The sequence below is a fragment of the Myodes glareolus genome, chromosome 1 (genome assembly GCF_982192425.1).
Source record: "Myodes glareolus chromosome 1, mMyoGla1.1, whole genome shotgun sequence".
Classification (NCBI taxonomy): Eukaryota; Metazoa; Chordata; class Mammalia; order Rodentia; family Cricetidae; genus Myodes; species Myodes glareolus.
Window position 1 is genome coordinate 136,995,527 of NC_142026.1, and position 27,556 is coordinate 137,023,082.

At 38.2% G+C, this 27,556-nt stretch overlaps 1 protein-coding gene across 3 annotated transcripts in view; it reads left to right on the forward strand.

Annotated features, from left to right (window-relative positions):
• Positions 1 to 27,556, forward strand: part of Pacrg (parkin coregulated) — a 458,578-nt gene that overhangs the window by 2,606 nt on the left and 428,416 nt on the right. Inside the window, exon 1 of one of the 3 annotated variants that reach the window (XM_085687473.2) lies at positions 25,813 to 25,962. The exons of the other annotated variants lie outside the window; for them this stretch is intronic. Within the exon in view, the coding sequence (XP_085543599.1) occupies positions 25,960 to 25,962 (3 nt within the window). The 5' untranslated portion in view covers positions 25,813 to 25,959. Of the gene's footprint in view, positions 1 to 25,812; positions 25,963 to 27,556 lie in introns of those variants that run through there. 3 annotated transcript variants of the gene reach the window in all.

The following is a 27,556-nucleotide window of genomic DNA, read 5'->3' on the forward strand; positions in this document are numbered from 1 at the left end:
GAATTCCAAAAGGACACAATCTTCAATATATACTTTAGACACAATGAGAAAAAAGTCAGTAACCTGCAAATGTGACAAAATGAGTTCCAGGACAGCTAGGGCAACACAGAGAAGCGTTGTTCAAAAACACAAAAACAAACAGACAAAATATCACGGTGATCCTTACCTCAAATCCTCAGGCCCTCGCTGCACTAAGAGAAAAGCAAAAGTTCTTATCTCCCATGAGGCCCTTCAAGAGGTAGCTATTGCTGCTTTTCATGTATCTATTCATTCATATACACATATACATAAATATTTACATACATATCACCATCCTCACCATCTCCCTTACTTCCTAGCACATAGATATTTACATACATATCCCCATCCTCACCATCTCCCTTACTTCCTAACGCCTTCCTCATGCTTTCTTGCTGGTCCTGATTCACTGGTGGCAGGTCTGCCTTGATGACTATTTCCTTCTAGCTCCTTCTACCTACAGTGTATAGACCACCTTCTGTTACTGCCTTCATTTTTTTTTTTTGACAAGTTTACTTTGTAGTAAGCTATTTCCTGACCACTTAAAATCTCAGCCTCTTAGTCATGGCCTCCAACCCTGCCCTGCCTCAAACCCCTGTCTGCCTTCTCCCTCGTGTGTCTGTGATATCAGTGTAGCTGGACGTGGATGTTCTCTGTTAGATACTCAGTCTCAGAGGCTGGGGGATTTCATTGTTTCATTCACTGCTCCATCTCCAGCCAAGGAAAAGTTCGTGCCCCATAGTATGGGCTTTATTTTCTGTTTTATTTTTTTTTTTGGTCAAATGAGATATTTAATATTTAATTCTATAACTAATTGATCATCTCTAAGTTAGAATTTTAAAAGAAAATAACAATATAATTACATGGGTATTGAAACCATGAATACCATATAGATGTCCTGTGAAATATTTTATTGGCATTTTACAAAAGTTGTATTGTACACTACCAAGCCTAAGAATGGTTTGACTTAGGAAAGCTTTCTCTTAAGATTATGGATAATATTTCAGTCTTTATATCTTGAGACCTCTTGTTATCTTAGTGTTCAATTTAAGGGATTTTTTTTAAAATCTTAAATCATTTTTGTTTACAAAGAAATTCTGTGTTTATTTCCTAAAGGACCAGAGTTGTACTTTATCCTTGATATAGATAAACTACGTGTTATATAAAAAATGTTTGCTTATTTAATTTAGGATTCCCATATACTTTAAATGATCTGTCAATGCTGTGAGTATGTAAATTCAAGTGTGTGCCTAATACTTTGTTGTTATTACATATCAATGTTTTAATACACCATAAGTCATCTTACATCTATTAAATCTTCTAACCTATCCTGTGAGAAAAACAGGACAGACTATTTTTTCCCATAAAACAAATTAGTCTCAGACAATTTAATGAGATATGTATTAAGTGACGAGAAAAGAATGTAGATTTCTATATTGTTTTTGTCTCTGTAGCTTAGTCTACTCCTGAGAATATTTTTCCAGATATCAACTGTGTAGAAAATATGTATGCCCTAAGTGAATCACTGGTGAATAATAAACCAATATACTGACTTCCCCCAGCTCCCAGACCAGTCGTATCAACATAGGTAACACAAATTGGACTCTGGGTTATAGTGTTTTTAAAATACATATTACAAAAGAAAATTTTAGTGAACATGGAGTTAGAAGAAGTCTGGAGGTGGGTAAGGGATCCAAGAGGATTTAGGGAGAGGTGTTGTTTATCTGCAAATATGATCAAAGTATATTATATGCATGTAGGAAATTCTCAAAGAATGAGCAAAAATATTAAAAACAAGTACCAACAGCCCAAACTCCCTATCTGTCCCTCTCCAGCCACCCCTCAGGCACAGTCCCAGGCTGAATATATCCTACCTCCTTGCAGCTGTTTTGTACCTGGATTTATACTTGCATAAACTATGTAATTTTTTTGTATCTGTTACTTCCATCAAAATTATGGTTTTGTGATTTAACGCCACTGTTGCATACAGTTATAATTATAAATTAATTGTTCTGATTAACTTTAAATGTCTGTTTAACATAACCAGAAACCACCTGACAAGAGTCTCAGTGAGAAGCTATACTAGGTTGGCTATGCACGTGTCTGTGAAGGATTATGTTGATTGATAATTACAATGGGAAGATCCACCCCAACTGTGGGGACACCATTTCTTGGGCCAGGCCTTGGCTAGGAGAAGAGTTAAGGAAGCTTTGGCACAAGTGGTCAGCAGGAAACAGGCAGCATGAGGCATGGACTTCCATCTGCTCTTGACTGTGGAAGTGGTGATGAGTTGGTTGACTTCCTGCCTTGATTTCCCCAAAATGATGGGCCGTAACTTGAACTTGTGACCTAAAACAATCCCTTTTGTCAGGGTATTTTAAATGAAGGTAGCGCACAAATACTGCATGTCTAGTCCTAATTAGTACTTTTGCAGATGAATGTACTATTTGTTTAACCATTCCCTCTGGCTGAAGATTTGTGGTTTCCAATTTAAGATTGATACAAGTAGCTCACCTAGGAAATTTTGATTTTTTTTTTACCCTGTCATCTGCTCCTACTTCTTGTCTTCTTAGTGTTGGCACTCAGAATCTCAGCACTTCTGAAAGCCATTCATCATACACACTAGAAAAAAGCTGGGACAGCTAAGGCTGTGGTTTCCCATCAGTAAGAAGACATTTTCGTAACAAATACTCTTACATTTGTGTTCAAAAGTCACTTCTTTTATGTAAAGTACTTCCATTGATTTTCATGCATTCAACCTTAACCATAATCTTGTCAATTTAAATACACACACACACACACACACACACACACACACACACACACACAATGTGGTGAACTAGGTGATGTATATGGCTTCTATAACTAAAATATAATCATCTTATTTTATATTCTTTTTGAGGTACAGTCTCGCTATGTAGCCTTGTATGGCCTAAAATTTGCTACATAGTCCAGACTGACCTCCAACTCACAAAAATCCGTCTTCCTCTGCCTTCCAAGAACTGACAATAAAGACATACACCACTACATTTAGTATTATATATTCTTTTAAATAAAAATAAATAAGATCTTTCTTACTAAGACACCTATGGCTTCATTTGGATTCTATCTATCACCATAGTCTGCTTGAAATCTAAATTTTGTATATATTCTCAAGTGTGCATAAAAAATACATATGTATGTATATGTATTTATATATATACAAACACTCATGAATTCATCAACTGGACAAGTAGATGATTGATATGATAGAGAGAGAGAGAGAAAGAGAGAGAGAGAGAGAGAGAGAAAGAGAGAGAGAGAACTGAAATTTAGAAATTATTCTTTAGCTTGCTTTGTCACCTGGATTCTATGTTTTGTTTGTTTCATTAAGGTTGTTTATGTAAATGGGTGTTTTGCACGTACCGATGTCTGTGCAATGTGTACATGCCTGGTATTCTCAGAGTCTGGGAAAGAGTACCAGATCACCTGTAGCACTAGAGCTACAGATGGTATGACCAACCATGTGAGTGCTAGAAATTAAACATGGGTCTTCTGCAAAAGCAGCCAGTGCCAGCGTTCTTGACCACTGCCCATCTCTCCCACTCCTAAACTTTTTGTTTAAAGTGCAGGTTCTGTGATGCCTCTTGAATCATACCCTATCATAAAGGGAAAGTTAATAGCATAAAAGGAAACTTATATGAAAGTCCTCTATTCATTCATATTTTCTGCTATAGAACAACAGCAACTTGATGAAAAGCATATTAACCCAGCTGGAACCCAGATGATGCAGGGTGACCTGTTGCAAGGGAGAAGGCTGCTTATTCATCCCGACCACCCAACTAGCTTACACCCAAAATAACCACACAGAAACTGTATTAATTAAAACACTACTTGGCTCTAACTTCTTATTGACTAACTCTTGCATATTAGTTTAACCCATCTCCATTAATCTGTATATCACCATGTGGCAGTGGTTTACCGGAGATTCTAACCATCGTTCATCTCAGGTGGAGGATCCATGGCTTCTCTGACTCTGCCCTTCTTCCTCCCAGCATTCAGTTCTGTTTTTTCCACCTACCTAAGTTCTGTCCTATCAACTAGGCCAAGGCATTTTCTTTATTCACTAACCACTGAAAGCAACACACAAACAGAAGGAGTTCATACACCATTTCCCCTTTTCTGTTTAAACAAAAAGGAAGGCTTTAACTTTAACATAGTAAAATTACATATAACAAAACAGTTATCAAGCAAGAATTACAGTTACAATATTTATATCTACTTTATCTTTTATCATAACTAAGGAAAACTATAACTATATATCTATTCTTCAGCTCCCTCAAAGGCTACATCAGAATATACTATTACCTAAGTAAAACAGGAAGTGCACTGTAAGCACCTTCCAAAATTCTAGAATTGACAGAGACATCTCGCTGCCTGGACAGTCACCCAAAGTTCTTCTGTACCATCAGGGCATCCATCTTCAACCTACAGGCTCATAGTATCCAGCAGACTTTTCCATGAAGCAGGAAATTTTAAAGACAGTTCAATCGCTTTCTTCTGTGTACTGCAAAATGTCTCGCAGACTCTTTCATGAATCAGGAGTCCTGAAGGACCATCACACCTTTAGGCAAGTTCAGCAGTCATCTCTCTGTGGGTACAGACTTCTGTGAGTTCAAAGTATTGTGGTATACACCTTTAATCCCAGCATTTGGGAGGTGGAGGCAGGCGAATCTCTATGTGTTCAAAGATAGCCTGGTCGACAGAGTGAGTTCCAGGACAAAGATACATAGAGAAACCCTTTCTCAAAAAGGCAAAACTTAAAAATAAAAGAAATAGTAGTTAAAATAAAGCCACATAAAAATAAAAAATACACAAGAGAGTCTGGATACTGTATGTTATTATGTTCTCTTTGAATTGTTTGAATGCTGAGAAAGGAGCAATAGCTGCTTAAAGATATTTGTTTATAAATGCTGCTGAATTAATCCAAGATAGGTATTTTGAAAATACCTTGACTTCAAAATTGAAGTCAAAAGGTATGTTACTTTGGAGAAGAGGATTTGCTTTTGTTTCCACAGGAAATGAGAGGCTGTAGATTCATTTTGAGTTAAGAAAAATTAGGTTGGATCAAGGAAGACCACCTGAGAAATCTCTGGTCAGAACAGATGGCCCAGATGTCTGAGTTCTACATCCAGAACAGATTCAAGACTGCTGCCTGAGATGATCAAGGCTCACAGGATACTCCAGTCAGGACTTAAACATAATTCTAAATTTTCTTTAAGAATTTTTTCTAAGAATCTTCCCCATAAGATTATCAACACCCCCAACCAGCAGGAAGTAGCCTGGAGAACTATGCCCATATTCCCAAAAAATGGACTATGGATATTTTCCTTTGTTTAGAATGTTGGTTACAAGTTGTTATGGCTAATGGTCAGGAAAAAGCTATACAAAGGAGATCAGATTCAGAGTTCTTGTTTTTTTTTTTTTTAAAGAGGGGGAAGTGGTGTGGGACAATGGTCTGTAGTCTGTCAATTATATTTTAAATAAACACTGATTGGCCAGAAGCCAGGCAGAAAGTATAGGCAGGACAACCAGACTGGAAGTAGAGACGGGTTAAGGAGAGCAGGAGAATTCTGCAAAGAAGGAAGCCCACTCCTCTGCAGTCGTGACCTGGCCACAGAACAAGCATGATGTGACTGCTGTACCAAGAAAGGTACCGAGCAAGTCATGTGGTTAGCACAGACAAGAATAATGGGTTAATATAAGTTATAAGAGTTAATAAGAGGCCTGAGCTAATGGGCCAATCAGTTTATAACTAATGTAGACCTCTGTGTGATTTCTTTGGGACTTAATGACTGTGGGAACCAGGTAGGACAGAAACCCCGGCAACAGTGACAGGCAGAGATAGAGAAGGCACCTGTTTCTCTTGGAGGCTTCTTCCTGGTCCCGACTGCACTCACTCTAGAAAGGATCTAAGTGAGGCAAGCGTCATTGTATCTCATTATAATGCCACCTCCTTCCATTTTACAAAGGGTGCAACCCTGTGTTTTCTCCAGGACTCCAGTTCTAAAGGTCAGGAATTTATTATTTGAGACATTTTAGCTCATTTCATTACAATTATTAAGTTCTCTGGCTACATAGTTGCACAGATTTTTTTTAGGGTTTCTCTTTTTTAACCTTCAAGGTTTATTTACTACATACAACAGCTTTACAGCTAAATCTAGGTATACATCTCTAATGAAACAATATAATTTTACTGAAAAAAATGAAGACCGTACACATTCTGTTTACTAAAGCACATTAAAATTGGTTTGATTTAATTAAGTGATGATAGTTAATCTTGGAGAGAATATTTACCTTTTTGTATTAAAAATATTTTTTACCATCCAATAGATTCTGATCACAGTTTACCCTTCCTCAACATTTCCCAGATTCTCCCTACCTTCACACCCTTTCTCTCTCTCTCTCTCTCTCTCTCTCTCTCTCTCTCTCTCTCTCTCTCTCTCATAAACAGGCGAGCAACAAAAAACCAAATAAACCATAATATTTTTAAAATAATAAACACAAATGTAAACACTGCTATGTAAAGATTTGTCTTATGTAGCATGAGTGCCGGCTTGTTGTGGTATCTGTTCCCACCCGGTACCCCACAGCCGGCAAGTCCCAAAGAAAATCAATCACACAGAGATCTCTATAAGTTATAAAGCTGATTGGCCCATTAGGTCAGGCTACTTATTAGCTCTTATAACTTATGTTACCCCATTATCCTTATCTACGTTAGCACATGGCTCAGTAATTTTTCCAGCTGGGCAGCTTACATCTTTCCTCTCCGGTGGTCTGGGCAGAACTGTGGAGGGAGCTTCCTGCTTCCCAGAATACTCCCAGTCTCTTTGCTCCACCTCTACTTCCTGTCTGGCTTTCCCGCCTATATTGCCTGCCTGGCCAATCAGCGTTTTATTAAAATATGATTGACAGAATACAGACATTTCTTCCACACCATTTCCCTCTTTTTTTTAAAAAAAACAAAGGAAAATACCCATAGTCCATTTGTTGGGAATGTGGGCATAGTATTTCAGGCCACTTCCTGCTGGTTGGGGGCACTGATGATCTTATGGGGACCTAAAGAAAATTTAGAGTTATAATCAAGTCCTGACTGGAGTATCCTGTGGGTCTTGATCATCTCAGGCAGCAGTCTTGAATCTGTTCTGGATGTAGAACTCTGTCATCTGAGCCATCTGTTCCTATCGGAGATTTCTCAGGTGGTCTTCCTTTTTTGAACCTGATTTTTCTTAACTCAGAATGAATCCACAGCCTCTCATTTTCTGTGGAAACAAAAGCAAAATCTCTTCTCCAAAGTAACATACCTTTTGACTTCAGTTTTGAAGCCAAGGTATTTTCAAAAGACCTATCTTGGGTTAGTTCAGCAACATTTATAAACAAAAGTCTTTTAGCAGCTGTTGCTCCTTCCTCAGCATTCAAACAATTCAAAGAGAGCATAATAGCATACAGTAACAAGATTCTCTGTTTATTTTCCATCTTTATGTGGCTTTACTTTAACCTCTATTTCTTTTAGCTTTACTTTTAACTTTTGGCTTTTGGAGACAGGTTCTCTGTATATATCTTTGTCCTGGAATAACTCTGTAGACCAGGCTGTTCTTGAACTCACAGAGATCCCTCTGCCTCTGCCTCCCCAGTGCTGGGCTCAAAGGTGTATGCTACCACACCTTGAACTCAGAGATCTGTCTGTCTCTGCCTCCCAGGCATTGGGTTTAAAGGTGTGCACTACCACACCTTGAAGTCACAGAGGTCAATCTACCTCTACCTCTTGAAGTCACAGAGGTCAATATGCCTCTGCCTCCCAGGCATTGGGATTTAAGTTATGTACCACCACACCCTATTTCTCCTTTTCTTTCTTTTTTATTTTTAATGACTTTAACTGTAAACCATTTAGAGGTTTTCTTCCTCTTTGAATCTCTCTTTACTGTATATCTCTCTTTTCCTGACTACAGGAGTCTTTAAGGAGTGGATGAAAGCCATGGCTTTGACAGCTAGATCCAGCCCATTCCTTAGCTTTCCAGCCTCGTGGCTGAGGTACCGGCTGCAGCCATTTTTCTTGCCACAACTCTATGGTGTTTCAAAGTCTGTGTCAGCAAGCAAGCTGCAGCATTCTGCTCACAGACCACACTCAGTCTGACTGCCTGCCTGCAAGAGTCAGAGTTTGTCCTGGCAGGACAGCCCAGAAAGCTGGCATTTTAAAACAGCAGCACAGCTTTTTTCCTGCTACGGCTGAAAGCCAAAAAGCATGTGTTCAGCTTTTCATCAACATCGTTTAAGTGTTTTGTGGCAGGACCTCTTAAAAGAGCTGCAAGGTTTTGCAGCTAAAGCTGAGTCAGGAAGCCTCTCTTAGATGAGAGTGTTTGCTTGCCTCTAGCATGCAGAGCAGACCCAAGAAATTGCTGCTACCAAGAAACCACGCACAATGCTGTCATTTTGTTCTAGAATTACTTCCCAAGCTGTCTCAGGCTTTATGTGGATGCAATTATCCACGCTGCTCCTTCTGCTCCTTCAGCCAATCGCCACCAAGTTACCAGCCCATTGGTCTCTCTCTCTTTAAAAAAAAAAAGCAGTGGCTGTCCTCCACTCCCTCTCTGGCTTCTGGCTCTGCTTCTGACTCTTAGACTCCTTTCCTGTTCGTGCAGAGGGGCTGTTGTCTGGGACGGTAATCTGTAAGTTTTTTCCCCTTTGAATAAATAATCATTCTATTAATCATAATTCCAAACTGGTGTGGGATTGTCTGTGACTTATGCCTTCAGTCTTGTGCCCTGTAAAGATTTGTCTCTTGTCTTGCTTTAATAAAACACTGATTGACCAATAACCAGGCAGGAAGTATAGGCAAGGCAACCAGACTAGGAGAGTTCTGGGAAGAGGAAAAGCTCAATCTACAGTCACCAGTCACATGCAGAGGAAGCAAGATGAGAATGCCTCACTGATAAAAAGGCACCAAGCCATTTGGCTAACATAGACAAAAATTATGGGTTAATTTAACTTGTAAGAAGTAGTTAATAATAAGCCTGAGCTAATAGACCAACTAGTTTATAATTAACATAAACCTCTGTGTCTTTTGTTGGAACTGAATGGCTGTGAGCTCAGGCAGAACAGAAATTTCTACCTACACACCTGTGTGTACACACAAACCAACCAAAACAAACAAAAGATGAAAACTATAATATAAGTAAAAGCCCAGTGAGACCCAGAAATTCCCTAACAAAGCAATATGAGACTAAAAGTCTGCAAAAGCACCACTGAATTCTTTTTGTATTGACCATACACTGCTGGACATGGAGTCCACTCTTAAACTGGTTGATATACCATAGAAGACTCCCTTGTAGAGAACTAATTTGTCCTTTACAAGCAGATATCACTTAAGGATAGCTTCTTGATTAGGTCTGGCATCTCATATCCATTTCCACCTCTCAGGACTATGACCCCCATCTGGCTTGAGGTACCTGCTGCCAGTGTCTTTGAGTTTATATGTGTATCAGTCCTGTTGTATCTGGAAGACATTGTTTTCTTGGACTCACCCATTCCCTCTAGTTCTTCAATCTTTCTGCCACATATTCAACATTGTTTGTTGAACACTGAGGAATGGGGTTAGAATAAGACATATCATTAGGACTGAGTATTCCGAAAGCTCTTACCCACTGAACATTGTTCAGTTGTGGGTCTCTGGATAGGTTCTCATCTACTACAAGAAGTTGTCTCTCTGATGATGGCTGAATGGGGCATATATATATATATATATATATATATATATATATATATATATATACATGATATAGCTAGATCTTGAGGTAGATCTGTCCCCCATTTCTTGAGGATCTGCCACACTAATTCCCATAGTAGTTGAAAAGTTTGTTCTCCCAACAGCAAAGGATGTTGAGCATTTCTTTATTTCTCAGCTGTTTGTGTTTAATCTTTCGAGAAATCTCTGTTTAGTTTTGTGCCCCAATTGTAAATTGGATCATTTGTTTCCTAGGTGTGCAGTTTTACCCATTTGCCCGTTTTCATGGTTTATTCTTACAGTGATCACATTTAATCATTAATTACTCAAATGTGAATTTAAAATGGAAGGTGGGTAAGGCTTTTATTTGATCTTTACATATGGAGGGCCACCAATAATACTATTGCACTTGTGAACTCTAACTCACTAATTTCTATTCTGACCCTTAGTGTATGTAGTTGTCTGAGTCAGTATCCCGCTGTCTTTGTTGTTGTAGTCTGTCTGGTAAGATAAGGTTTCTCAACTTCATCATATCCTTGTTCTTTTACCATCTTTGGAGATTTTTATGATACATTGTAAAGTTTAATGAAAATAAAGGTGGAATTTAATTAGAATTATATAGAATATGTAGAATAATTTGTGGGAGAGTAACCATATTTTCTTAATTTGTTAAGGTTTTTAGTTTGTGATATATTAGTTTTACCAAAAATGCATTCTGAGGTTAACAAAATGATTAGAAACCTTTTTATTATCTGGTCTGTTGATTTGAGTCTATGTCCATTAATCATTATATGATATTCTATTGCTAAATCACCCTCACATCCTTGTGCATGATTTTATCATGATGTTTACTGTACAAAACAACTACTGGTCATTGATTTATTTTTAATTAAAAAGAATCAAAGCATCTTCTAGGATTCTAAGTATTATCACCCAAAACAAGATTTATTGCTAAGGTCCTGTCTCATCAGCTTAGTTTGAACTGAGGGTAAACAGGTCTATTCTCCAAGCCACACTGCCACCATCTTCAGGAGTTGAGTTGGGCCTGCTCACAAAAGGTCATCATAGCTGAGTATCTAGACTATTGACTTTCACACATGGATGGAAGCTGTCAGGAAGGTCACAGGCCCCTCACCTGAATATTCACCAGTGCCAACCAATTGTATTCAATTCCCCCTACTTACATGTGTCTTCAAAAACTCAAAAGGGTCTAGAACAGTAAAGGAAGGAATAGGGGAGGGAGCTCCACCCTCCTAGCCATGGAGGAGTCATCATCCCTGCTGGGTACAGGCCTTCTATTGTGGCCGTTTTAAGATTTCTCATATTTCTGACCATGCACCTGCTCCTCTATTGTTCTGTAAGTAAGCCTAATAAACTCATTAGTTCACCAGAATGAACTTTGGTGGAAGTGTACCTGAGTGTGCCATCGGTATCATAGGAGTACAGGGTAGATGTTGTTTGCTTCTCCCTCAGGGAAAGAACTTAGCAACAGCTGTCCTCACAAAATAAAATGGCTTGGGGTGCGTAGCATAGACTTTGGTTTCTTGCCTTTCTAGAAGTTATTAGTCCAAAGTGCTGTGAATTTGGTTATGGTGAAAACCGTCTTCCAGGCATACCATCAGCCTGGCTTCTCAGTGTGTCCTCACAGGACATTCCTCCATGCATATCTGTGGAGTCCTTCCCTTCACCAACCCTCCTACCCTTTGCTCTTAGGAAGCTACTAATGCCTTCACGAAGGTCTGACCCCCGAGTCCTAACAGAATCCTAATTATATCCCCATAGTTTTATTTCCAAATACAATAATATTGGGGTGTTTTAGGCAACAGTCCATCTCAGATGGGGGCTGTTTTGATTCTTGACTTAGGGATGGAAGCAGGACTGGGTTGTTAGTGGCCAGGACACAGAAGTGTTTGTATAACTTGAAAGACAGCATGAACTTGCCTTTGAGAAGGAAATTAGCTGTGAGCATACTTGTATTCTGCACATAATATTAGATTTTAATAACTAGAATGTGGTACTGCCTTGCTACAAAGTATAATGTGATCCTCACTGAAGTTTTAATCATTTGACCACGAAGCTTCTATGGCAGCTTTTCCATCTGTTTCTAAGAGTTTTCCTTTTTAGACTCTGTAGTGACTGTTGTATTTCACTTAGGATGACCTTCTTAGGTTCCCCATATTGTGAAGATGACAAGATTCTCTCTCTTTGCTCCACTGTGCTTAGAGCCTACGTTTTCTTTATTCATCCTCTGTGATGAGCTTTGAGCGAACATCTGCCTACCATGAACAGTTCTGCAATGCTCATAGTGATGACTGTGTCTCTCTGGCTGCAATGCTCATAGTGATGACTGTGTCTCTCTGGCTGCAATGCTCATAGTGATGACTGTGTCTCTCTGGCTGGGTTTCCTTTGTGTGCACTGCTGTGCATTGCTGATCCAAGTGTTTGTGTGTTTGTTTTCCTTTATTTTGTGTTTTTAGGGATTTTAATGTAAAAAAGAAAAATTGTGACGTAGAGTTTTTAAAATACATTAAAGAAGAAAAGAATGTTTCAGAGATCATCAACCAGTTATTGCTCCTTGTCTGCATGCTGTGTGCCTATACATATGTATTTATCTGTCTGGGAAGTTGAAGTCGCATATCATTAATATGCTTAAAATTCTAATACCTATTAATCATTTCTAGTTCATTATTCTTTCTTAATTAAATTCAGTTTTGATTTGTCTTCCTTTCTTTGTATATGCTCTCTTAAAACTGATTCTGAAATTCTTCTGATTTAGGTAACAGGTAAGAGGTGGAGGGAGTAGGTGGTAGGGATCAAACCCAGCCTCATAAACTATGACAAATATTCTACAAAGCTGCAGATTTATTGTTTATATTTCAGTATAATTTCTTCTCATTTGATTTCCATTGTTTCTATTATTAAATTTTTTTAAAGGTTGTGATTGGGTTGTTTTATTTCATGTTTTTGTTAATGTTTTATTTTAATAGAAATTACATTCTTGCTTTTTAAATGGTCGTGATTGTGTTTTTGTTTTCCAGTCTTATAGTTGTATTTATGAGGAATTGTTACCCTGTTGATTGGAGCTTTACACTGTTGTTTTGATTATTGTTGACTGAAGTTTCTGTCCCACCCAGTCCCACAGTCGTTCAGTCCCAAAGAAACACTACATTAATTATAAACTGGTTGGCCTATTATCTCAGGCTTCTTATTAACTCTTACATCTTAAATTAGCCCATTATTCTCGTCTATGTTAGCCATGTGGCTTGGTACCTTTTTATCAGTGAGGCATTCTTATCTTGTGTCCTCTGTGGCTAGGTCAGGATCACAGACTCAGCCTTTCCTATTCCCAGAATTCTCCTGTTCTCACTGTTCTGCCTATACTTTCTACCTTGCTACTGGCCAGTCAGTGTTTATTAAAACCATACAAGAGACAAATCTTTACAAAGTACAAGACTATTGTCCCACAGCAGATTATGATTTTTGTTAGTACACAATGATCTGACAAAGCACAAAGATACACTGTAACACTGCTGTGCCTGCATACAATGTACTTTGGCCATAGTTACCTCCTCTGCTACTCTCTTGTTACCTTTTAGCCCTCCTTCCTTTCCCAACCATATCTTCATGTCCTTGGTTTTCTTTTACCTACTAGATTTCACAGTAATGGAATACAGGCCATACTTATCTGTGCGATAGTGACTACATGTAGCATGATCCTTTATTTTTCTGCAACTACATAATTTTTCATTGGGGCTAATAAAACTCTCTCTCTCTCTCTCTCTCTCTCTCTCTCTCTCTCTCTCTCTCTCTGTCTCTCTCTCTCTCACACACACACACACACACACACACTTCTCTATGCCTGTGGGTGATTGCATACTGTGACCTCTGTGCTGTGACAAGTGCAGATTTACAGGCTCTCTCTAGCACAGCATCCTCATACTGTGGGTGAGGACACCAAGCAGTGTGATATGACGACTGCATTATGACTATCATGAAAACTTAGGCAACAGTTAAAAGTTTCTAAACACAAAATAACCAGAAAATAATTCAAAATTGGATGTGTTGTAGAACTGAGGTGTTTCTGGCAGTGCTGTCCTGTGTTCCATCCTACAAAATTCCTGCAGCCTGGGCTCTGAGCACTTGACAAGGTACACTTTGCACTGTGTTTGGTGGCATGCCACGCAAGACTGATGGATTCTGCCTGAAACACTTGAGATCAGCACTATTGCATATTATGACTTGCAGTGTTTTACCTACATACAAAGTTTTCTAGCTCTTGCAGAAACATAATGGGTTCAATATGTGGGGACAAAAAGACCGTATTTTCCTAACATCATCTCTCATAATATTAAGAGCCAAATTAGTACATTTAGGATTTTTAGATTTGCTGTTTGATTTGATGGTTTGAATTTCACAGAATAAATGAATTTTGGTTTAGGATTAAGAGAGAGTTTCCAGAGGTTTCTGAAATATCCTAATCTTGTTGATGTATAAAAGAGTTCCACAACATCCTTGTGGGATGTCCTTCTGTATATGTGTTGCTTTTATTGGCTGATGAATAAAGCTGTTTTGGGCCAATGGTTTAACAGATTAAAGCCAGGCTGGAAAAGCAAACAGAGACATAGAGAGAATAGGCAGATTCAGAGAGATGCCATGTAGCTGCCGAAGGATAAAGACTCCCAGAACCTTTACCAGTAGGCCACAGCTTGTGGTGATAAACAGATTAATAGAAATGGGTTAATTCAAGATGTAAGAGTTAGCTAGAAATATGCCTGAGTCATTAGCCAAGCAGTATTGTAACTAGTATAGTTTCTGTGTAATTGTTTGGGTCTGGGTGGTCATGAAATGAATGATCAGTCTCCTTCTACATAATCTTTCTTTTGTCATTTTCTACTATGTTTCTATCCAAGATGAAAATCAAAATACCAACCAGTTCCAAACAATGCTGAATATATCCTCATCTGCAGCATCAGACATTTAGCCAAAATTTAATTCTTTATATAAAAATAAGCAAGCATATGGGTCTCATTTGTATGCAGATTTAGTTTGTCTTTAGTTAATGATGAAATTATATGTATATTACTGCATTATTTTAAAATACATTTTTAATTTACATACTATTTTGTGTGCCTGAATACTGGGGTTCATATAAAAATCTTAAGGTGAAAATGAATCATAACTGGGAACAGTTTCAGAAGCCCTGCTCTGCAGGAAGCTGACCTCGATACGGTTGAGTGAACACACAGAACTATTGTAGCTACCATGTAAGAGAGTTCAGTTTTAGTTTCTTGGGCACATCCCATACTTTGCCATAGTGGATAGACTGACTTACAGTTTACACTGCCATTACCAATGATAAGGCCCTTGCCATCTTTCCCAGCATTTATTGATTTTGTGTTATCTGTTCTTAGCTGGATGGGTTGGAAACTCACAATGTTTTCATTTTTTGGATATTTGTATTTCTTATTTTTTAAATCTGCTCAGTTCAGTTCCCTTCTTCTTGATAAGATTCCTTGAAATTTGTTTAATATTTGAGCTTTTTATAAGTTATACACATTAATTCCTAGCGAATACATATTTTGCAGAACCTTTTCCATTCTGTAGGCAGTTGACTATTTCTTTTACTGTGCAGGGTGAGTTTAACACGCTGCAGGGCAAACCGCTGCTCTTATTTCATGAGTTCCGTTAATAAAGATATTAAAAATACATTTGTTGCTTAATGCTTATAAATTTGGCTTCTGATGATTCTGTTTGTAATTTATGAAAGTTATGCTTTAAATTAGAAATCTTCCATGGGAAATAGAAAATGGACACTGTGTCTATTATTCTGGATGTTTAATGTGACTGGCCAGTGTTCATCATAGAGGACATTTCTCTAAAATGGTGTTGCTATTGTCAGCAGAAAACACAGCTCTTACTTAAAAGAGAGCAAGGGTTCTATCTGAGCTGAACATGAGTGATTCTCCCTAGGAACACAGACGCCCTAAATGACACATTCCACCCTAGACACAGTTACATAACCGCTTCGTGGTCATGAACACAGGAAGCTGTAAATCAGGGCGTTACTGTATGCCTTGGTGGGCCCTCTGGCGGCGCTGCTAGTGGTGAAGTGAGTGCTCTGCCAAGCTGAAATATTCCCCAGTCTTTACCAGATTCTAGATCACGTGACAGGTGCTAGTGAAGGGAGTAGGGACAGCCCGAGACAACTGTGGCGATCTGAAACCTTCCACCTCTCCACAGTCAGAAGATCCTCATCTGTCCGTCTCCCCGCAGAATCTTCAGAACAGATGTGGCAGACTTTCAGGAGGTTCAGCGCACACCACTTATAATTTAAACTGTGTAAGAAGTGGGAAGCTCTCGAGCAGATTTGAAATAGCCAGAAAAATTTTAGTGTAACCTTCTATTTCTTTTCTGTTGACATATTTGGCTATATAAAAGGTATTTTTCAGAGATTATTCAAATTGCTTCAAAAATGTTTAAACACAACTTAATGTCAAAACCAGGTCTTCCCATTATGTGTTTGTGGCTCTGTGATGATTGATTAGTGAGTAGAAAATGCACAGCAGACAGCTTACAAACAGAGACAGCATCAAATGGTTTTCCTCTGTCTCCCTCATCCCTGTCCCAGGGCCTGTCAAATTGCCATTTAGTTCTGAAAGTGACATAATCTTATAGGTGGCAATCTTTACTAAGTTTTTTTTTTTTGAGAAACTCAGATTTAAGATTTTTGTCTCCAATAGTTTAGTTATTTCTTTCTCTGGAAAAGATATATTTGTGTGTTCAATATATCGTTTTCTTTTGAAACTCCGTTCTTTATCATTTTATGCATAGACACAGTGGAGTATGATTGTTCACTCTCTAATTTCACTTGGGTCTCTCTCAGCGTCACGCTGTCTGTTGTGGCCGCCTCCCCACAAAGAAGGGGGGGATTCTCCCTCCCCTGGAAGTTATCAACCACGAGTAATGCATCAGTTCTGGGAGGCGCCTTGGGAGCTCCTGCCTCTCCATGACTGAATTTTGTTGCCTTGATCTTAGTGTAAGTCATCACAGCTGGTGTGTGCTCGTCAGGGCAATAGCCGTGTCGTGTTCAGAGGAAAGCATTTTCCAGCATTCCTCCCCACCCTCCAGCTCTGGCCTTCTCTTTCCTTTCTCTTCTGCTAATTTCCCTGAACCTTGGCAGAAGGTGATGGGGTGGGGTGGGTACAGATGTGCCACTCAGGGCTGAGCAAGGACAGCCACGTATTCTCAGCTCCTCCAGCAGCTGTGAGCCTGCATTTACTGCTATCCACTGCAAACTAAGCTTCTCTAACCAAGGCTGAGAGCGGACCCAGTCAATGGACATTAATGTAAATACATATTTTTCTCATAGTGTCCAGGGAACATCTTCACTTTGTCTGTGATTCCTTACTAAGAACAGAATTAAATGCCACCTGCTTCATGGGGTTCTTGTGAGGTCACATATTTGACTGTGGGGTGAGAATCTGATGGTCAGAAGCTTGTCATGGCCATCGCTTGGCCAACTTGAGCTTGTAGGACCTAGAAAGGGCAACAACTACATCTAGAATTGGAGTTCAAAAGTAAGACTTATTTTTTTGTGTGTTTATTTTTGATTTTGTTTGGTTTTGGTTTTGTCTTTCTAAAACAGATTGCTCTGTGTAACCCTGGCTATCCTGGAACTCACTCTGTAGACCACACTGTCCTCGAACTCACAAAGATCCACCTGCCTCTGCCTCCCAAGTGCTGGGATTAAAGGTGTGCGCCACCACCACCTCACTGGCAGTAGAACTTCTAAAGCCTGCATGTGGTAATTCAGTTAGTCAGTGTAGTATAAAGTATATTCAGTGAAAGATTGTTTTCAATTTTTCCATATATGTATGGGAGAGCCCCAGGCTAAACAGAAATTTAAGATGTCTTTATCCATGCATTTTTTTTCATTTACCAAAGTTACTGTCATTTTAGAAAAAAATATGTGAGTTGATTATATTGCAAAGAATAATTATGTTATGAAAATAATTTGTATCTTAGAATTATGTTTCTAAGCTAAAACACATTAAAGTCATTGACATAACATAGGTTAGACAAAGTAATATTAGAAAAAATATGATTATACAATAAATGCCAAATAAAATGATAAATATATGATAGATCATGGCTAACTACCTTCCTTTTGCGGTTTTTACTTAGCAGAAAATCCACCAAGAACTATATTTCACAGACTGTGTGTTCTAAAGTAACTATGAATGAATAAATAGTCTCTGAGACAAATAGTAAATCCTTAACCCAAACATCTATGTCCTGCACTTTATGTTTTAAAAAGTTGGTTTGCATAATGAAATTGTAACCTTATTTCAAAGTTGAATGAAATGGCACATTCTTAAAAGCAAAAATTATTTGAGTTTAGAAGAGTTTACGATTTCATATGATGAGAGATAATTAGATCAGGAATAGTTGTGTAAGATAAATATCACTAATTTTAAACAATGATGGGTGCCCTCATGTTCCTGCTTTATTTCCCATTGAAATTACAGAAATAGGTGATATATCTCATTGCTGATGTGTTCACTAGGTGCTGTTTGCATCCACAATGATTGACATTCACAAAGTTATTGTCTGTCAATATAAGGGGTAAATATGAAAACAATTTAGAATTTTAGCAAACACTAGCTCTTCTAGATAAAGTATGAAGTATAAATGGTGAAAGTGTGTGTTTCCCTTTGATTCTACACAGCACCATAGGTGCGGGAGATTCTCATTAGCATAGTCATTGACTGCTGATGTCACTTGTAAAATAGTTCAGCCATTGCTGTCAACCTATATCCATTCCACATTTCTTTCATAGTCATTGCTTATAGGAAAGAAACAGATAGGCTAGAGATGAATTTGTTATAGGTAAAAATGACTCACCTACATTATAGGTGGCCACTGTGTTTATGAATAATGCTAACTTCAGTGATCTGCAACTAACACGAAATGTGATACAATTCAATCACATTATGGTGTTAAAGAAAAATCCAAAGACTCTGGGAGTTTATCAGAGGCGTAACTCAGGGCCAGCCTTGTGGACACACTGGTCATCACATACCAACATGCCTCTGGTGACATATCTGGGAACTCCAGATTACAGACAGGCAGCACCATGCCCAGGCTTAGCTGTATTTAATCTTAAATATTTTAATACACTTATTTCACATCTGTAATTAGCGTGTCTGTCCCATCATTCCTATTTCTTTAAACAAATTGCACTTAAACTATATTACAAATATCACAAAGTGGGCTAAATATTGACATCCTTATCAACTGTGAAGGAAAGCTATGACAATAACCAAAAAATACACATAATCATCCCAGCCAATTTCTTCAGACCTCCATAACCCTCACACCCAGTTCCACCCAGTTCTAGTTAGTCACTCATCATCTTTCATATTCATTTGTTTTTTTAAATAAATTTTATACATAAAACTACAAATAATATTCCCATCTTCTGGTGTATTTTTCAACCAACATACTTATTTCAAGATGCACCCACATCGTTGCTGTGTCAATGCTTTGTTCTCTCTGTGCTGAAAGGCATCCCATCTATGTGGATATAATACGGTGTATTTGCTTATTATAAATGGACATTTGGGCTGTTCCTAGTGTATCGGTGTTAAAAGCAGCTACTGTGCATATTGGTGTCTTTGTATGGGTATTTTATTTGTCTTGATTTGTGCCATGGAAGTGGACTAGCTCTGCCAGCTCTCAAGGGGCGGATCCAATGTTAGCCCTGCTCCCAACAGCCATTTGAAACTGTTGATGGCAAAGACAACTTCATCTTGGTCATTGCTGAGACATTCATACTTTCTCACAGAATACATATAAGAATTCTTATTGCCTGAGGATTTTCTTAGGCCACTGAAAAACACAAAAATATTTATTTTAATAAGTGCAAACTTTATCATTTTGATAGCAACATTCTTGTAATGTGAAAACATTCACATGGACTCATATACAATATTATCTTGATTATCAGATAAGCTTTATTGATGTAGATTGTATAAACAGAGTCTTCATAATTTTCCCACTATAGTATATTCATCCTCGAATTAATTTTCTCCATAGTGTGCTACCCAGCACATACCAATGTTCAGTTTTCTATTAAAAATTCTGGTAGTTAATATTTTAACATTTTGTTTCATTTGTTGAAATTTATTTTGCTCTTTACACATAAAACTTAAATATATGTCAGCCTTCATTCATTTTCTTTCAAAGATACCTTAGAATTCCTTTACATTTTATAAGAAATCATAAATTTGTTTCAGCCTGAAGCCAAGAGCTAGCTTTCGTGCTGACCTAGATGCATAAATGTGTTTCATCAGTGAATTTGGAAAATATGAATGATAACACATTGAACTAGATTAATGAACCAATTAAAAATTTTACCCCATTCAGAGAAATAATTTCTCAGATATTCACATCACCACTTTACTCATTAGAGTATTCTAGAATCACTAGTTAGGCCATGTAGTTCTAAGACTTAAAATGCATATATACAAAAGGCCAGATGTAGCGGCGCACGCACTTAGTCCTAGCACTTGGGAGGCAGAGGCAGGGGGATCTCTGTGAGTTCCAGGTCAGCCTGGTCTACAGAGCTATTTTCTGGACAACCAGAGCTACATAGTGAGACACTGTCTCAAAAAAAAAAACAAAAAAAAAAAACAAAAAAAAAAACCAGTTACTTAATTTTTCCAACTGCAAGATAATAAAATCTTGTTTTGAAAAGCTAGCCTAGGCGTTTGCAACTAGACTATATTTGGAGAATAGTGTAAAATGTTTTTGAAAAGCCTTGAATAAGTTGTCCCCACTGCTCTTCACATGGTAAGTGTTGTGGTCTTTGTCTAGTCTCTGTCATCAGGTGGCACTGGATTTAAGGTGACAAAGCAGTGCTTCATCAGTACAGGGAGTACTACACAGCTCGACAGGGCTTCATAGCTGTGGCATGGAGTCAGGAAAGGCCTGGCGCGAGAGGGGCTCATACCAACTGCTAAGACAACAGTGGGTTTATGTGCATTTTTTACAAGTCTATTAACATGCAATTGGCCTGGCTTATAAAGTAGACCTTTAGAGACTTTGTAGGATTCTAACCTCCTCTTCAGTCCTTCAGCCGCTAGTGCTAGTGAGTTATGTATTCTGGACACCACATTAACGCTTAGGAAGCACACAGGTGCCGTTTGTGCCGTCTCCTAATGACATCATTGGCCTTTCCTTTGTTTACAGATGCACTTAGTTCAGTGAGGATGGGCTCTCCAAAGGCGAGGGCTTCCCGAAAGATGTATTTAAGACATGAATCCCTTGCTTTTTGTGAGGCTGGCATGTGTAATTTAAGTAATTGTAAGTGAGGCTTGTTTGTTTTTTTAAATCATCTTAGGAATGAAATGAAAAGTCAGTGTAACATCTGACCTTATTGGTGTTTATTTTCTGTTACAGTTACGATAATCTTTGTTTCAAGAAAAATAAAAATTTAAGAAGAAAAAGCACATTTCTAAAAATCTTTAGATTGTGATTTGGTAACTCAGGCATGAATCCAAATGAATAGTTTATTGAAGCCGTTTGTGCCTCCATTAGTTGTTCCCGTGTTGGTGTCTCAGCTGTCACTTCTCTCTGCTTTTGGGCTTTCAACTGCTAGAATTAAATGCTATCCCACTAACAGCAGCAGTTCTGAAATCTTTTCGTATCTTTGCAAGCCATGATGAAAGAATGGTTTCTCAGGAAAATCTGGTTTACCGTCTGCTAGAAATCTCCCTTTTAAGTTCTTAGTCTTGATCTTAATTGTGAATAGCAAATACAGCCTTGCAGATGAGTGATACAGGCTAATTTCAAATTTTCTCTTAACTCTACAAATATACTCTTTATTTTCCCTAGTCTCAGCCTAAATTGCTCTGCATGCATTTGTAATCAGAAATTGATTAGGTTGCTGTGGAAACTGGGAGAGTGTATTGCTGGATGAAGAAAATTAGGAGAAGTATTGTCATCGCAATTGTGTGCCATCCTGAATGCTCATCATTTTAAGCAGAACATTGATAATATTTTTACACTCCCATCCCAAAATGCTTCTCTCCTGAAAGATGCTTTCCTATAATTATCAATCTCCGCACGTTAACTTAAATATCTTTATTACATGTACAATTTGTTTCCATGTTGAACTGTTTATTTGTGCAAAATGAAATTAGTTTGCATTTTATTAAGTTTAAGTATGAATCAGAATAAAATATTAATTATTTAAAGGCCAATCACCTGAAAGAATTCACCCATTGAACTAGATGACATAAAACAAGCTAAAGAAAACCTTACGGACAAAGACATATTGACATATGTACTAGAGATATGAGAGAAGTGAGGCCCGTTTCACAGACAGAGAACAAACAGAACGTATATTATGCAATTTTGTGTTTGAAAGCAAAAATGAGCTGACTTTAGACGCTTACTGTGTGAGAGCAGAGAATGTAAAGACAGGGAAAGAGGAGCACAGCCCTATGCAAGACAGAAGCCATGATGATGGGGATTAGCTCAGATAAAGATCAACTTCCTAGAAATCTCCACTTATTCCCCCTATTCCAAAAGAACTGGTGCTGGGAAGATTGTGTTTTCTTTAGTTTAACATGCATTTGTCCAAGCCCCATCCATATCTTCCAAAACTAAAGATTCACAAGAGACACCAAGTGTGAAAAGGTTAGCAGAGCAAAACACCATCCTGCTGTAGGCCTGGTAGAGGACAGGCCTGCTGTAGCCCTGGCGGAGGAGAGCCTGCCACTCTGCTGTTCTCTCCCTGCAGAGGGGAAGGCAAGCATGGCACTTACTAGAGTTATGGTTTTAAAAATAGGGTCAGACGCTGACAAAACAAACAAAAACAAAACAAAACAAACATTAGAACATGTAATGATACGTTTAACTTTGTCCAGATATGTATTACATATGTACTTTGTTCTAGAAGGTTGTAGGCTAGGTGTTTGGGGCACAGCCATGAGAGCTGTATTCTAAACAATACTCATTTTTGTGGCTGATCTAAGCCTTGTCTTTTTATGGTTAATATTTCTGATCGGTAAGTGGATACACTTTAATGTACATACGTGATGCTGCATAGTTGAATTAAGCTCACTGTCTTTTATCTTTATTAATGAATCTCAGCATTCAGACATTTGAAGCTGACTTAGTCATTTTCAAATATCCATTATTATTGATTGTAGTTACCCTAACATACATAGATCTCGAAATTGGTCCTCCTGTCTTTCTGAAGTTTTGTATCCTTTGATCAAAAATGCTTTATTTCTCCCCTCCCTGTGCCCAAAACTCAGGTAAACGTCATCTTATTCTTTACCCTTGGGAGTTCAACTTGACTGAATTCTGTGTCCAAGTGAGATTATATAGCCTTTGTCTGTATCTAGCTTGTTTCACTTAACATAGTGAGTTCCAGTTTCATACAGGTTGTAACAAACTAAAAACGGAGACTGCTTGTTTGTTCCCAGCTGCCCAGACCCAAATAATCACACAGAAAATATATTAATTACAACACTGTTTGGCCAATGTCTCAGATGTATTCCTAGCTAGCGCTTACATCTTGAATTAACCCATTTTTGTTATTTTATATTTTACCACGAGGCTAGTGGTTTGTTACCTCTTGCTTCTTGGGCAGCTACATGATGGCTGCCTCCTTCCACAGCTACATGGTGTCTCTCTGACTCTGCCTTCTATATATCCCTTCCAGCCTGGATATACTCAGCCCTGCCATAGGCCAAAGTAACTTTTTGCATTATCCAATAAAAGCAATGCATATACAAAAGGACATTCCACATCAACAAATGTATAATTCCCACCCCTTAATGTTTATTGTTGTACTGTTTTGTACATTCCAGTGTTTTTAAATCAGTTTCCCACTGGTAGACACTTGGCTCATTTCCTTTATTCCTGTTGTAACTTAGGGGTAAACATGTGCATGCAGATTGTCCTCTGATGTGGTGGTTTCAGTTCCTCTAGGCATTAGAATTAGATGACTAGATTCTTTAATACTTCTGCCTTTAGTTTTTTTGAGGAAACTACATCTACTTTACATGATTGCTGTGCTACTTACATTCTTTGAAATAGTGTACGATAGCTCCTTGTCCTACAATCTTAAAATGTATCTTTCATCTTTTTATAAAGCCATTTCAACACATGTGAAGATATATCTTATTGTGATTTTAATTTACATTTCCCAATGATTAATAATGCTGAATATAAAAATATATACAGCTGTCATTTGTATGTCATTTGAGAAATGTCTATTCAAGTCTTTTGATCAATTTTTTTGAGTTAGTGTGTATGTATGTGTATGTGTGTGTGTTTGTGTGTATATACACATGTGTGTGAGTTTGTGTGTGTGTGTGTGTGTGTGTGTACACATGTTTGTACAGGTGTACTCCCCTATGGATGAATATCTGGAGGGCAGAGGTCAGTATCAAGTGTTGTCCTCTTTTGAGCTCAGTTTTTTTCTTTTCTTCCTTTTCATTTTTGTTTTGATTTCTCACTTAACCTCAACTTGGAGTTCACCATTTCACATAGACTGCCAGTTAGCACCAGGGAGCCACCTTTTGCTGCCAGCTGCCCACCCCAGCACTGGGAGTGTAAATGTGTATAGTTCCTGTTTTTGTTTTTGTTTTTTTAAACAGGGGTACTAGGGATCTGAACTCAGGTCCTCAAACTTGGGCAGCCCCCACCTTGACTGCTTTCTCACTGTCATCTAGCTGCTGGTGCTCCTTCTGTCTTGTATGTAAACGAGTCCATTTAATGGAGAAAGTGCTTGCAAACCGTGTGCAAGCTAATGAGGTAAAATCCATATCATTTTAAAATTGTTTTCTCTGAATTGGCTTCTGTTTTCTTACTGGCGTCTGTTATTTACAACTTTAATGCATTTGAGTTGACTTCTGTGTATCTACTAAGGTGACACTCCTTCCTGCACTGCGCATGACTGACACCTTTGTCAGGTACAAGCCTTCCAACACTGGACTATAAGAGACATTGCTAACCACAGTTACCTTTGCACCGGAAGAAGACGTGAGACATCAGGCTGCATAGGAATGCTGATTGGGAGTAGGCATTTAGGCTGTCAGGATATTGGCTAGTTTCTCTGTTGTGACACCTCTCCAGGTGGAATGGACCACAGTACCAAGATCTATGTCCTGTCTGCTGAGAACCTTTCCTTACTTGTTTCTGCCTCTAGGTGGCTTGGTTCTTCTGGCAACCCAGTATTTCCCATGGGAAAATATGTAGTTAAGCCTCCTGAAAAGAAAGAGATGGGGAAAGCTGAATATCCATCTACAATGACCCTTCCCACTATAGAGCAATAGGCGTGGTGCTGGGGACGTTTGTGGCATCTCCAAGCATGGCGCTGGGAACATTTGTAGCAGGTGGACGTTCAGACAGAGCAAACCGATGGGCTTACCATTCAGCTCAGCTCTTCTCACTGTTGCAGTCAAGGTGTCTCAGCCCCACCCGCGAGCCCAGGAAGATTGAACAAACTCTTCTTCCCTACAGAAGGTTGCTAGTTGGATCCCTAATTAGGGAAGTGCTGTCAGAGAAATTATTACACCACAATGGTGCTGATGCCACTCTGTAGCACCAGATATTTCTGAAAGGTTACAAGTCAGTGTGCAGGGGTAAAGAGGCTGAGTTTTTTTCCTCCTTGGCTATAGTGGTGCACACCTTTAATCCCAGCACTCCAAGGACAGAGGCAGGCAGATCTCTGAGTTCAAGTTCAGCCTGAAAGTTCCAGAACAGTTAGAGCAACATAGCAAGACTAAATAAATAAATAAATAAATCTTTTTAAAATGACCTCTCGCCTTTGACGAGCAGCAGTCATTTCCTGTTCTGTTCCCCATCATGCACAGTTATGCTTACTTAGCCATCTTCGTTTCCCACCTACTTGCACAGAGGGGAGAGAGACGCCTGTCTAGAAAGACATGCTCAACTGTGTCTTCTTTATCATTGGATGGGCACAGGCAGGGAATTAATTAGGTAATGAACTATTGACAAGTCAGAGGCATACTTAGGTCTGTCCATGGCTCCTTTACAGAGCCAATCATGTCCTTGTCTTTCACAGAAATAATTTATGGGTTTGTCTTTGTAATTTGAGCATATCTGAGAGTCATTGCAGTGTGACATGGTTGATAATCATGGTAAGTACACTTGGACTTGTCAGGTGGCCATCTGCCTTTCTTATTATAGGAATTTGCTGGTGGAGTCTATAGAGTCTCTTTTTTAATCAAATCATGTCATCTGCAAATATGGATGTGTTGACTACTTTCTTCCCTGCCTGTCTCATTTAACTGCTTCTTTTGTCTTTCTCCTAGCTAAGTCTTCTAACAAATATTGAACAGGATTAGAAAGAGTGGATATCCTCATTCTGCTCTGATTTTAGTGTGAATGGTTTCACATTTTCTCCACTCAGCACAGTGTTGACTGTGGGTGTGCTGTATATTGTTATTATTTTGAGATATGTTCCCTGTAGCCCTAGAGTCTGCAGGACTTTTATCATGAAAGGGCAGCTGAATTTTGTCAGAAGGCTTTTCTGCATCTAATGAGATGATCTGTGGTTTCTGACCTTGAGTCTATTTATGTGGTGAGTTATATTGTTTGCAGATGTTGAACCAACCCTACATCCCTGGGATTAGGCCAACTTGATCATGGCAGATATTTTTGATATGTTCTGGAATTAAGCTTAAAAATAATTTGTTGAGAATTTTTATACATATGGTCAGCAGAGAGACTGGCCTGTAGTTTTGTATGTGTGTGTGGAGAGAAAGGGGGGAGGTCAAGTCTTTTTCTGCTTTTGGTTATCAGGGTAATACTGGATTACTAAAATAATTTGGAAGTGTTTTTCCCCTTGTCTATTTTTCTAACCATTTAAGGAACCCTGATGTCACTTCTTAGAATGTCTGGTAAATTTTGTACCAAATCACTGGGCCCCCGGCTTGGTTTAGTTGAGAGATAATTACTGTTTCTAGCTTTTTGGTTGTTATGAATCTGTTTAAATTACTTAATTTATTTTGGCTTAACTTTGAAAGGTCAGAGGTACCTAGAAATTAATCTATTTCTTTTAGATTTTGTAGTTTAGGAATGTAATTTTTAAAAGTATATCCTTATAATTCTTTGAATTTCTTTAGTAGCCATTGTAATATTGCCATTTTGATCCCTAAATTCACTAATTTGGATCTTCCCTCTCTTTTGATTAATTTAGCTAAAGCTTTGTCAATCTTTGAAAAACACTTTTAATTCCATTTATTCTGTGTATCTTTTATTTCTATTACATTTATTTCAGCCATAGTTTTTATTTTTTCTTCTGATCTATATTTTTTGGGGGATTGCTTTTATTTTGCCAAGGACTTCGTGTGTGTCATTAAGTTATTAATATGATATCTCTACAGATGTGTGTGTTCGCATGCATGTGTGCATGTGTGTGTTTATGTAGACAGTGTTACAAGCTTTCCTCTTAGGATTGTGTTCAATATTTCCTATAGGCTTGAGGATGTTATGTTTTTATTTTCATTCAATTCAACCAATTTTTAAATATCTTTCTTGATTTCCTCCTTGATACAATTATGATTCAGTAGCATGTTTTTAGTTCCTACTTAGTTTCTATTGCTATTAAATATGTATCTATTGTGGTCAGATAGAATATAGGTCATTATTTCAGATTTCCTATGTTTTTTGAGACTTTCTTTGTATCATAATATGTGGTTGATTTTGAAGAGTGTAACATAGGCTACCAAG